This window comes from Sturnus vulgaris, chromosome 2 (assembly GCF_052056855.1).
Source record: "Sturnus vulgaris isolate bStuVul1 chromosome 2, bStuVul1.hap1, whole genome shotgun sequence".
Lineage (NCBI taxonomy): Eukaryota > Metazoa > Chordata > Aves > Passeriformes > Sturnidae > Sturnus > Sturnus vulgaris.
The window spans coordinates 88503742-88516096 of record NC_142244.1 but is presented as its reverse complement, the minus strand read 5'-3'; the positions used below and the strand labels follow the sequence as shown (position 1 = coordinate 88516096).

At 43.4% G+C, this 12355-nt stretch overlaps 1 protein-coding gene across 2 annotated transcripts in view; it reads left to right on the top strand.

The window, feature by feature from the left end:
- Nucleotides 1-4540: 4540 nt before the first annotated feature.
- The window catches only part of MGAT4A (alpha-1,3-mannosyl-glycoprotein 4-beta-N-acetylglucosaminyltransferase A), a 72534-nt gene continuing 64719 nt past the window's right edge, over nucleotides 4541-12355 (top strand). The window contains exons 1-2 of one of the 2 annotated variants that reach the window (XM_014892739.2): nucleotides 4541-4622; nucleotides 8497-8811. In XM_014892739.2, the coding sequence (XP_014748225.1) occupies nucleotides 8718-8811 (94 nt within the window). In that variant the 5' untranslated portion in view covers nucleotides 4541-4622; nucleotides 8497-8717. Of the gene's footprint in view, nucleotides 4623-5247; nucleotides 5558-8496; nucleotides 8812-12355 lie in introns of those variants that run through there. The other variant, XM_014892756.2, reaches the window with a different exon arrangement.

Genomic DNA, 12355 nt, shown 5'->3' with positions numbered 1-12355 from the left:
GACAGAATAAAGGTTACCTAAATGTGGCACTTTATAGCTACTAAACATTTGTATATATAATTGCATTTCAATATGATCTTCTACATCCCTTTTCTTGTTGAGTATTAGTGCTATAACAGGTGCTACACGAGCCATGAACTAGCAGCTTTGTATATAAAATAAGTTTACAATACTACAAACCAAAACCTGTATTTTGCAAACTAGCTCAGCAACTGAGGCATTAGTTTCAGTTAACATCTACAAAACTGGAATGAGATCTGAATTTGCATGAGCACGAAATCTGACTGTGAGATGGGAAAACCTTCTGTATATTGTCATGCCTACACCGTTTAACCTAGTCATAGGAAGGGGATGGGAAAGCTCCCCTTTTTCCTTTCACATGAGCCTGGCCTCCTGCTGCCCTGCCATGGTGCAAGGTGAGGGCCTCAGATCCTCCCTTTGCTGTGCCATGACTTGAACACCAGCTCCTCAGTGAAATAAAGAAGAGCTAGGAGACCAGCTCCTGTTTTAAAGTCCTTATTGATAAATCAGCTCCGGATGGGAGCTCCACGGGTCCCGACCGACAAGCCACAAAATAAAAAAATTCCGCTTTACTATGCACCAGAGCTGGTGCTCCTATCCCCACAAAAGTCTCTCAAAAGACACTGGCTGCTTCGTAGTCTAGGGGTGTCATGTCGATTGAGTGCTGTTAGGTCATGGTGACAAGGGAAGAAAGTCCTGGTTGGTGAGTTAATCTTCTTCACTGTTTTTCTTACGTGGGAGTACCATTTTTAGTTTTTGATGTTATATTGGCTTGTTGTTTTTAGGGTTTTTTTTTTTAATTACTGAGTTGTGTCCCATAAGCACTTGCGGTTTTCTTATTTGCCAGGCACCATTTTGGGAGCAGCAAAAGCATTACCCGACGGGGAGGGAAAGGGCATAAGGGCAAGGCAATTTCAGGGAGCGGGAACCAGAACAGAACAATAGTAGTAATTAACATAAAAACAGGGTGTTTTCCACCGTTAACAGAACATTAACAGAACAAACAGGAGCTTGGTAACACTCAGCATACTGGGTTTAAGAACATGGTTGAAGGGCAGCTGGCTTTTCCTTCCCCCATCCTTGTAGGGGTGGCATGTGGCCTTAAACAGGAGCCAGCCTGGGGCACAGAACAGTTGCAGGGGCAGTGGGCAACCATGGCCAGTCCTTCCGTGACACACACGGGGTGTATTTGTGCCCCTCTTTCTTCATTGTTGATATGGGAATATAGAGAAGGTCCAGCAAAAATACAGCTTCTCTGAGCAAGGTGTTCAGCTAACATAAAGCAAAAAAGATTTGGTCATGAAAGGTTTACAGCTGAAAAAAGAAAAACTGAGGTGAAATGGAGGTAGGAGCACTAAGAGGAATTTGCTCTGTTAAAAAACAGGGTTAAGTGGCAGGCTGGGAATAAATCCTGCTTCTAAGAGAAGACTCAATTTTTGGTTGGGAAATGCAGACAATTTTTCAGCCAAACAACCATTCAGATTTTTGCTGTCGCTGCCAAGCACCTCCACCTTTTTTGCATCTTTCCCAGTGCCTGAGAAAGCCAGAACCTGAGCACAGTGAAATGCAAGAACAACAATGTTGTGCTTCTGAAGGAGTCAGGAGAATGCTTGGATAAAACAAGCTCCAGATCCAATGAATAGCAATAACCACACAGCTCTACAGAAGCTGGCTGCCCAGGTGTGCAGCCACTGCAGCATATACGAAATTATGGCAGGCCTGGAGCATCTTTTACCAATTTGTCGTTACTCTGATAGTTAGGTAATACCTTAACAAAAATGTCTCAGCATGAAACCTTCCCTCTGTTGAAATATGATTATTCATTTCTCTCGTGTTATTTCCTGCTGGTATAGAATAGCAAGCTCCTTGGTAATTTTTTTTTTCCCAGCAACCAAAGCTGGAATACTAGGAATTTAAACTTCCTGTATTTTTTAAATTTTAATTTCTCCCCTCAGGTCTCCCCCATTAAGGCTGTTTCAGTGTATGTACCTTACACTTGCATTTAAATACAATTTTGGGAGGTTTGGATTGCTTAATCATCTCCATTTCAGATGTATACTCCAGTTAAACAGCAGTGGCTGCAGGATGAAAGAATAACTCAGCAGAAAGAATTAATTTAGAAATTTGCCAGCATTAAATATTGTTCACACCTAAAAGGGGGCTGCCATCCTCACCAGAAGTAAGGGGTGTTTCGGTGTGCCTGTCTCAACTCCTTTCCACTGGCAGCTCCAGCATTTCCCTCACTGTGCACTTTGTCCATGCATCAAGCAGTGGAATATGCCAAGAGGCATCTGATAGTAGGTCAGATGAGGACAACGTGGATTTTTTCCCCTGTTTTGAACTTTGGCTTCTTTCTCAGGAAAGAAGCATAACACACTCAAGAGCAAGATTGTCAGAGGAACAACTACATGACACGTACTCTATTGTTTGGGGAAGTTAATAGTTAATTGGATACTGTCAAGCTCCAGTCAGTAAACCTTCCTAATGCAAACGTTCAATCAGTGAAAGGACAAAAAGTAGGAAGGCTCAGACAGTCCTTGTGAAATAACTGTCATTATTCTCATCTTGTAACAGAGTCTTTTCTTAAGCAGACTAAGCTCTCCTGACAAAAGGACTTTTATGTGAAAACGTCTCTGCCAGTTTTTTTTCCAGCACAGAAATGCAAAAATTCATATCCTAAGCAGCACTAATCTATTAGATGCAAACAATGGTGCCTTTAACGTTTCTAGCTCGCTGGGATCGGTACAGAAAAATCTGCCATAGATATGTCTGTGTGCATGAGGATGTGCATGCTCTAATTTTTGTTTGAAAGTTATTGTGCTAAATTTATTTTTCAATTAAAAAAATCCATTTAATTCTACTTCTTTGTAAAAGGGAGGATTGAAGCACACATTTACATAATAAATTCTCACCACTCAATGAGTAAAATCACAGAACAGCCTGGGTGTCAAGACCTTGCAAACTTCTCCTGAGCTTCTTTATTGCAATCTGCTTGAATTGCCACCAGACCCTCCTTGAAACCTTTGAGAAAGAGAAAAATCACTGAGGGCTACTGTGCAGGTACCCAAATGTGTAAAAAATACTGCAATGTGTTGAAGCACTGGTAAGAAAACAAGACAGCGTATGGAAACTTGTTAAATGTCACTCTTCAGACAGAATAACTTGCAAGATTTTTCCACAGTTTCTAAAGTTCTAGTGGGGAACTATCCCACTACATCCAGTGTAAGAGCTTTAATGGAGAATACAACTCCAAAGGTTTCCCAGAGAAATTATTGATGCCCCAACCCTGGCAGCGTTCAAGGCCAGGCTGGATGGGCCTTTCAACAGCCTGGTCTGGTGAATGGTATCCCTGCCCACGGCAAGGAGCTTCGGACCTAGATCATCTTTAAGGTCCCTCCCAATACAATCCATTCTATGAGTCTATAATTCTGTGGAGATTAAAAATGTGTACTATGGACTTTGAAGTAGGTGGAAGGAAAGCACGGAAAGGGAAGAAATCGAGTCCATGAAAAGGACAGAACATTGCCAACCAGTTAGCACTACATGTCAAGAGCAGAACTCTTGTGAGGTAGATAGGCTCCTATCCGAAGCTAAGTGTGCCATCTGATTCGAATGGAAGTTTTCAAACCCTAAAAGATGCATGGAATTTCTGGAACACATGAAACAAACCACTGAAGGTAGGGGATTACTTACAGAACAGCAGCATTATGACCCTAAAAAGTGAACCCATACAGCAAAGCTGCCACTGACTTTCTCTCAGTGATAGCACAGTGCAGGAACCTCTGGAGGGAAGCGAGTTCATTTTTATGCCCTCACGGCTGTACCTGTGTAACCACGGTGGGCGGCCCACACGCCACTGCACCAGCACACTGCCCAGAGCGGGACAGAGCACAGAGGGCTCCTTTTACTGGCGTGAAGCAACAAGCTGCTCTTTAATTTCAACAGCTCTCAAGCCAAGCTCCGGGAGGTGTTTATCAGCAGGGTATGAACTCAAGGGTGAAATTCATGACTGACTTCTTGTAAAGTGGTGAGCCAGCAGGTCATACGGGGCACTGATACATGCGGCTTGTGTGGTACCGACAGGCAGACAGAGAAACACCCACGTAGCAGGCCAGGAGCTCAGCCCTGACCCAAGTTCAGAGTGCACCGCACCAGGGGGCAACGAGCACGCAAGCGCTGGCGCAGCTAAGCCTTTCCTGGGGCTTTCCCGAAGCCACTAACCCTCAAAAAACGGCTCCAATAAAGGGTACACGCTACCAAAAGCAGCACTTCAACAAACCGCCCCCGCTCGTCGCTCCCGCCGCAGCCGCTGAGGGAGGCTTTGCGAGACAGCGCCATTTATAGCCACGGCAGAAGAGAGTGACAGGCGGCCCAGCCAATGAGTAGCGCCATCCGCGGCAGCGCCCATTGGCTGCCGCTGTGCCGGCGGGTGGGCGGGGCGGGGCTCCGCGCGCTCCATGGCGCTCGGGGCGGGGGGCGGTCGCTGGGGTTGGGCGCGCCGCTGACGCGGGGGGCGGGCGGGGAAGGGGAGTGAGAGCCCCGGCGGAGTCCGCACAGCCCCCGCGCCCCGCGGGTCCGCCGTGCCGGAGCGCCGCGCACAGGTGAGCACGGCAGCGGCGGTCAGCGCGTCCCGCTGCCCCTGCGCGCCCCGCGCCCTTGCGGACCGCCGGCTCGCCTCCGGGGGGTCCGGGGACGGGCGGCTCTCCTCACCCTCTGGAGCGGCAGTACGGTGGAGGCGCTTCCCCTCCCCGCGGGTCTCTGCGGTGTCGCCGGAGGGAGGCTGGGGGCCGTCCTGCTCCGCCATCTGCCTGCCCGCTCTCCCCTGCGCTCCCGTGCACCTGCGTGGCTGTGCGGGGAGCGCCGGCCGCTCCTCCGCAGGACTTGCTGCCGCCCTCTCCCTTCGCACGCTGCTCGGGGCTGCCCGCAGGGCTCCGGGGCAGAGCGGCGCTGCGCCCTCTCCCTCGCTTACTAGGGTGCCTGGGGGATACTCAGCTTCCCACCCTCCCTCCTCCTCGCCGAGCGTTGGGATCGCAGGGGCGTTCGGCAGAGTTTGCAGTTTCCTGTGTCTGTTCCTTCCCCCGCAGCCTCGCCGCGATGCCCCGGGCTCCGCGCAGCTCCCCGGACCGGCGCTCTCTCTCCCCGCCTCTCTCCCTCCCTCCGTCCCCGTCAGCTCTCGCCCTCTGCCGCCCGGCAGAGCTGGCGGCTCCCGGTGCCCGTCACCCCCCCGATTTTTCTCTTCCCCGGCGAGATAGCTGCGACCGGGTCGGAGGGACACCGAGGAACGTCCTGACTAACTGGGGACGGCTTCCACGGGGGCAGCCGATCCCTCTTCCCCGGGTTTTCGGGCCGCGGGATGCCCGGGTGGCGGCGGCCGGCTGCGCGCCGCGGTCTGTGGGGGAGCGTGTCAGTGGAAACACAGCGGAAAAGCCCCTGTTTGGCAGGTCCCCGCCGCCTTCGCCTTTCAGCTGTCGTTTCCTCACGGGCCGCTCTTCCGTGCCTTCAAGAGCAACCTTTCCAGTGCAGCAGTGCCACCGCGGTAGGTGATTTCGCACCCTCCCGGCAGGATGGGGTCTGGCTCATCCTCTCGGAAGTCTGGCACGCTTCACGCTGTGATCCCGCACCATCCAACCCTTCAGCAGCTATATGAAGCGCTTTTGCAGGCGCACTGGAGTGTACCAGTTTTTATGGTTTGCGGTTGGGAATATGCTTTGTATGTATTTCGGGAGTGTCTAGATACAAGCAGAAAGTTCTTGGTTTATTTAAGACGTGATTCAGTAAGGTTCTGCTCAGCATTCGAGAGGTGCCGGCACCTTCAGCACCTATGGCCTTTAGCATTCAACCAGGTCATCCCCTTCAGTCTTGCAATGGGAAAGGTTCAGGTCATATTGGCTCTGGCAAATTTTGTGGGCTTCATCTGTCTAGTTATACCCTATCATATTGTCATCTCAAACTGATTACCCCTCAGTTAAATTTGTTCAGATTGTGCTGTAAATTATTGAACAAACCTAAAGTGGCCACCTGGGACTTAAATAATTTATGTGCAACTACACATGAGTTTCTTCTGGTTTAGCTATATGCATTTTTAAAAACTGAAATCTGTCTGGTTTTTGCATGGCCTTGATGTATGCAGTTTGATATAGTGAAATGCTTAAATAGTCACCTAAGTACTGCTGAGCTGTAGCTGAGCTGCTGCTGCCTGTGCTAAGAGGAGTGGTTACAATACCCGAAGAGAAGCATGAAAGCAGAACCAACCAACTCAAACTCATGAGATAATTATTGATTTGACACAATGTTGTGCATACTGACTGCTGGTTGAATCAGGTTGCTACTATTGCTTTTACTTTTTTTGAGGATTCAGATAGCGCAGTGAGAGGCCCTGATCGCAACATCTTGGTTTTGTTGCAGCAGATGTAAAAATTATGCCCGCATTTTCTGGAAAGGCAGGCGGTTCACTTTCCTTGCATTATCGGATAATATTTCTACTCGCCTTGTTGCCTTCTCTTGTTTGCACGTTGGACCAGCTGCCACTTGCCCTAACTGGGATAATCCCTCTAGCTTGCAGCCTGGTCCTTTTTGCACACCTGAGCTGCTCCAGGTGAGAGCTCTGACTGATGCTAAAATAACTGGGGAAACTGGATAACAGTTTAAGCATCTTTGCTTCAGAGACACTTCAGCTGAGTCAAACTGTTCATCTCAGTATCCTAGTTGCTTATTCTGGTAGTTTGGGAATCGCATGAACTTCCTGAATTCACATAGGCAGTCCTTATAAAACTTTGAGACTTTGGATCTTTGCCTGTCCTTGCTATTAAAGTTCATCTCGACTTTTATAGTCTCACATTATTATTATTGCTGATACTTCTGGCTTTTACTATGTCCATCTCCCATTCAGAGTACTGGTACTGATGATATTTCCTGGCATTCTGTGCTCTCTGTGTTAGCTTTCTATAGATGTCTCAGTTGTCTTTTTCTCTCGTTGTGTTGAGCTTGGGTTTCTCATACCATAAGGTGTTTTGCAGTTCTTTCTATTCCAGTTCATTTTTTTTTTTCTCAGTGAATTTTACCATCCACTGTGTCTGCTTCCCATTTACTTGCATTTGTTTCCTTCCTCATAGACACTGTTGGCATTCTGAGTTAATGTTTAAAGCCACAAACCTATCTGTGCGTGAAGTTCCTCAAATAGAGCACATTACTGGCATTATAGGTGAGGTAGCTGTGGTCCAAAGGTAAACACTTTCTGTAACCTGGATGTTGTGACTGAGATTGGGACACAAGAGCTTGTAGTTCTGCAACTTTATTGTCAGATTACATTCTTTTGTTAACCATGCTTTTTGGTTATGCCTTGTTTTGTGGGCCCTTTGGTAAAGGTAATAAGTGCTGTGATATAAGCTTGGGAAGAATAGGTAAAATTTGACTTGGTACCGTAATAATAAAGTGGTGTTTTCCCCCATTGTACTGAATGCAGCAAGGCTAGAAGGTGACAGAGACTGCTTCCAAAGAAAATGCAGAGCAAGTTATTTATTGCTGAGTAACATACTTGTATCAGATATAGTTTATAGTGGGGGAAAAACTTGGCAGTGCCTTGAAAGAATGTTGACTGCTAATGTTTGACTACTGTAAAGATGATTTCATACTTTGAAAACTTCTCCCTTCTTTTTTAAAGTTGGTTTATTTATTTCCCTATACTCTCTCTGTCTTGCTTAGGACAGTGCAATTAGATGCTGGCTGTTTGGCCAGTTGATGATTTTCTAATACCAGAATATGGAACCTTCCTGAGGGATAAAACTGAACTGTAGGTAACTTAGGTTTTATCTTTGTCTATGTGGCAGAGCTATTGGAGTGATACAGTCATACCATGGCTTTTTGGGGGCTTCTGGGTTTATGCCAGTTGGTATGTATTGAGAAGTCTCTGCATGTGGGACTGTAGTCTGTGCTTCAGTTACAGCTGAGATAGGAAAAAATGGTTGTGGATGCATCAAATCCTCTTGCACCGAGCAAAGATGAGCGACACAGGTTTGTACACAGTGTTCAAAGCTCTGGTCTCTCAACTTGCTGGAGGTGGTTCTGCTCCTGCAGTTGCATGAGGCCTCACTGATTTCAGAGGGATTTTGTTGAAGTGAGGTCTTAGGAGTGGGGCCTTGAGTTACTGCATCCCAAAAGCAGCTTTTGTATCAGTTTGACACCGGCCAGTTGACATATGACCTTGCCTTGTGTTGAGAATAAAATTGTAATGTTGGTGATGTGTGTGTTTGTCCTTCAGTGGCCAAATTCCTGTGAAATACAGCTCCCCCAGATGCAAACAGTCTTAGAAAAGGCACACATTAATCTAACTAGTTCTATTCTTTGAGCCAATACTGAGGCAGTGAGAGGGAGGTGCATGTAAGACACAGCAATGAAGATGGGGTGTATTTCAGTTTTTGGGAGACTCCTCTAAGTATTTTTGGCATAATCTGTTAAAATTTTGTTTCCTTTAAACAGGAGTAGAAGAATAAAGAGAAGTTGGATTGATGAGAACTATAAGAAAGCGTACAACAGTTTGGAATGGATTGATTTATGATACATCTGATACATGAGAGCTACATTTTGTGTCACTATTGTCCAGCTGCTGCTGGAGTACTTCAGCTGATTTCATTGCAGCAAGCCCAACAGATAGGTCCTCATCACTAACAGAACATAAGCAAGTGTGATGCTGAAATGAGATGAGGCTCCGAAATGGAACTGTGGCCACCGTGTTAGTTTTCATCACTACTTTCCTCAGTTTGTCCTGGTATACTGCATGGCAAAATGGGAAAGGTAAGGAAAAAGCTCCAAAACCTGACCACCCTCACTGGCTGCATTTCTGTATGCTGCTGCTGTATGTTAGCAATCTGTAAATTGCTTGTTGACTAGTTCTGCTCCAGAAGGTATTGTCTTGGTGAGAAATAAATACTTGCTAATAAGTTCAGGAAAATTAACTTTGAGCGGTCTCATTTAAAAAGGAGAAAAAAAAAAGATACCTGAACAAAAACAAATGTAGCTCTTGGAGGAATGGGTTGGTCAAGGCTGAGGATTTGTGGTTCAGTTTTATTCTTTTTTTCTTTCCTGGTTTATGGTTGTTGGAGAAACATATGTTTGTTTTTGTTGGTAGTTTATTACTTTTTTTTTTCATGTGTAACATATGGCCAATGGACCCAACTAGAGAATGTTATTTTTGGTGCTGCTTTCTGTCTTCCCTGGTGATTTACTGATGGTAATGGCAAACTGCCAATCAACACTGTTGAAAGACTTTTCATGCTGTCTTTCAAAAAAATTTAAAATACTTTTTGTTAAAGTGCCATGTAAGAAGTGAAATAAAATTATCAAATCAACTAGGTAAGAGGAAGTACATCTATTAAAATAACATGAGCGATTTTATAATATACTTAAGTAACTGTTTTGTGTAGTAGACTTTTACCTGTTCATATATCTTTGATCTTACTGCACTCCCTGTGAACCCTGGAAAATTCAGTTTTTCTGAGGGTTAGGATTGTTTATGAAAGTAAGATGATTTGCTTTTGTCTTTCAGTAAAGCAAATAAACTTGTTCAGCAATGTTTTCTAGAAGAAGAAAGGATTTTTTTTTTATTTTATAAACATCTGATCTCTTGAAAAATAATAGACTATGTCCTTCAAAGATCAAGCAATTTTAGAACTAATTTTGTCTTCAGTGGTTGTTTGTTCTGATTGTTCTGTAGAAAATATTTTCAGTTATGCCTCAGGTCCAATTAGAGGAAGCTGAGGTTTTCCAGCAATACTGTCTGTTGTAGCATGGCCAACTTGTTACTCTTATTTAAGTACAATAGAAGCAGATGAGTTCTGTGGCATGCTGAATTGTTTTCCCATTGGGCATTTGTGGAAGAAGCAGATGCTCTGTGGTGTGATCTCTGCTGTAGCAGTTGGTTGGTAGGCTACACTCCTGAATGCAAGCAGCAGGAAAAATGTCAGGTTCTCAAGGTTATGGTAATATATAGATTTTTTTAAATTAGCCAACAAAAGTGTAGATGTGCCTAAGATAAGAAAAGGGTGTCTGAATAGCACTGGAAGTAGTACTTCCTTCATTTTTGACTAATAAAAAATTCAGTAGTTACATTTTTACTAATTTCCTGCTTAAGAACCTTATAAGAATTTTGCTTTCACTTCAGCAAAGATATGTATCTACTAAATTCTTTAAATTTTTTTTTCTTTCTTACCTGGTATGACTTAAAAGTCTTGTTCTCTTTTGTCAAAGCAGGACACAAAGAAAAGTCTCTGCTAAATTAACAAAACCCTGCTATTTGGGGAGTATACAATATATGGCACTTTGCAACAATTTAAGCTTTTGTTAGTTAGCCTGCTCTGGCTTTTTTTTTTTTTATACTTTTGCTTTCCATCTGAATGCTTAAAATCAATACTCCCTTAATGCTGGTATAAAAGTTCTGCATTTATCTTCTTCAAGATCTTGTTGTTGAGCATTAAGATGATAATTTGTGAAATAAAAATCAGTGTAACAGGACATTAGTAATGTGTTAGTTAATCATAAATCACAATTATGAAACTAAAGTCTAAATAATATTGTTCAAGAGAAGTTTATACATGGAACATTGTTTTTTAATTTTTTCACAGGTTATTCAAAATCAAAACAGACTTGAGTTAATTCAGTACCACATTTTCAATCAATGCACAGTGGAAAGGTTTCAGAAAATGATGATAAATATTTGCTAAAGTTTTTTTCTTCCAGTTCAATGTAATTTTATAACTTATAGGATGATATTTTAATTTATTGATAATGTTTTCATTACAAAATTTTGAGTGGCTAAGTTAGAAGAAAACATAGCTTCCTGTTCCCATTCACTGAAAGGCTGTGGGGCGTGACATTCTTTGATCATGATGTTTTGTTTTTAATTACATTTAGATTCCTGTAGGTATTTGCCAAACTTTGGAAAGCAGATTAAATCTCTAGATAGAAAGAAAATGCTATTTTGCACTTTCTTAAAGAAAAAGCAACTGCCCTCAAATTGCTCAATGATAACTAAAACAAATTCTGCTTTCTGAAGCAGAAGCATAATGGTTTATTTTTAACTACCCTAATCAGTTTTCAAGTGATTAATTTTAATTTAGAAACTAAAATCTTGTATAATTGTCACCTAAAATGCAGCATCTTTTGTAGAATACCAATTAGATTGGGATGATATGATATTTTTGTAGATTATACCTTCTCCTAGTAAATTTATGTAGTCTTAGTCTATGCAGGATAGGATTTAGACACTTCTAAGTGATACAGACTCTTTAGGTACTACTTTAAAGCACAGAAGTTTGTCTCAGCAGAACAGTGCTTTACAGACTTTAGGATATGCTGAGAAGTTGTCAGGAGCTGAAGGAAATATTCTGTTTAAAGTGCCATTGCTGGAAAAAGCATGGCTGTATCTGACCCAGAGGTTTGGTTATGTGAATAACATTTCACAAGGCACATATTGCTATTTACATGAAAGGGACAATTATATGATTTTCCTTTTAAAATAACTGTGTTTGAGGAAGAATGACTGACATATCTTTGATTATTGGATAGAATCTTCAAAATTAGTCCAAGATCTTTGTTGTTTTCTGGACTTCATGCAATGGGTAGAAGCACTGATGTTGTAAGGAAGCAGTACAAGCCCTGAATGTACATGGGAAGGAGCTCTCCTGGGGGATTCTTGCAAATCAGTAAAGACCACTTTCTAGGGTTTCAAATGTGCTATGGTTAGCATGAATGAGGTACATGTTGGAAATGGAATATTAAAAATGCTGATTACTCTGGTGCGCAGAAGAAACACTTTTAAAGGATCTGCAGTCACTTCACATTCACCATCAATTCAGTGTAAGATGTCCTTGAGTTCCTCCTACAACTGAGCTCTTATGCAAGGAATAACTTTATGCTTAATACCATCTCTTCTGACTGAATCATATTTTCTGGTACTGCTTAAATGCTCAGGGTCACTGATCTTCACCACCTCATTTGTGAGCTCTAGAAATGTAGTAGGTCTTTTACCCTAAAGGCACTTCTCTTAAGGAGATTTAACCAGTACAGAACAGTACTGCATACCTGTTAGACTAGTCACAAAATATACATCAAAGCAGTTGTATGCTATGTAAAGTGCAGTCTTGATGCTTTGCTCTTTAATGTGACTATTGGCCTGAGTACATAATGTTCCAGGGAGACCCCTATGTTCCATACTGCTAAAGAACCTCCCCTTCTTGGATCAACAAACATCCTAATGGCTGTGAAAATTGGGAAGGAAGGTGAATAACTTTACTGAATTACTGCAGGCATGGTAGGATGGAATGAAAGTATTTTTTCATTT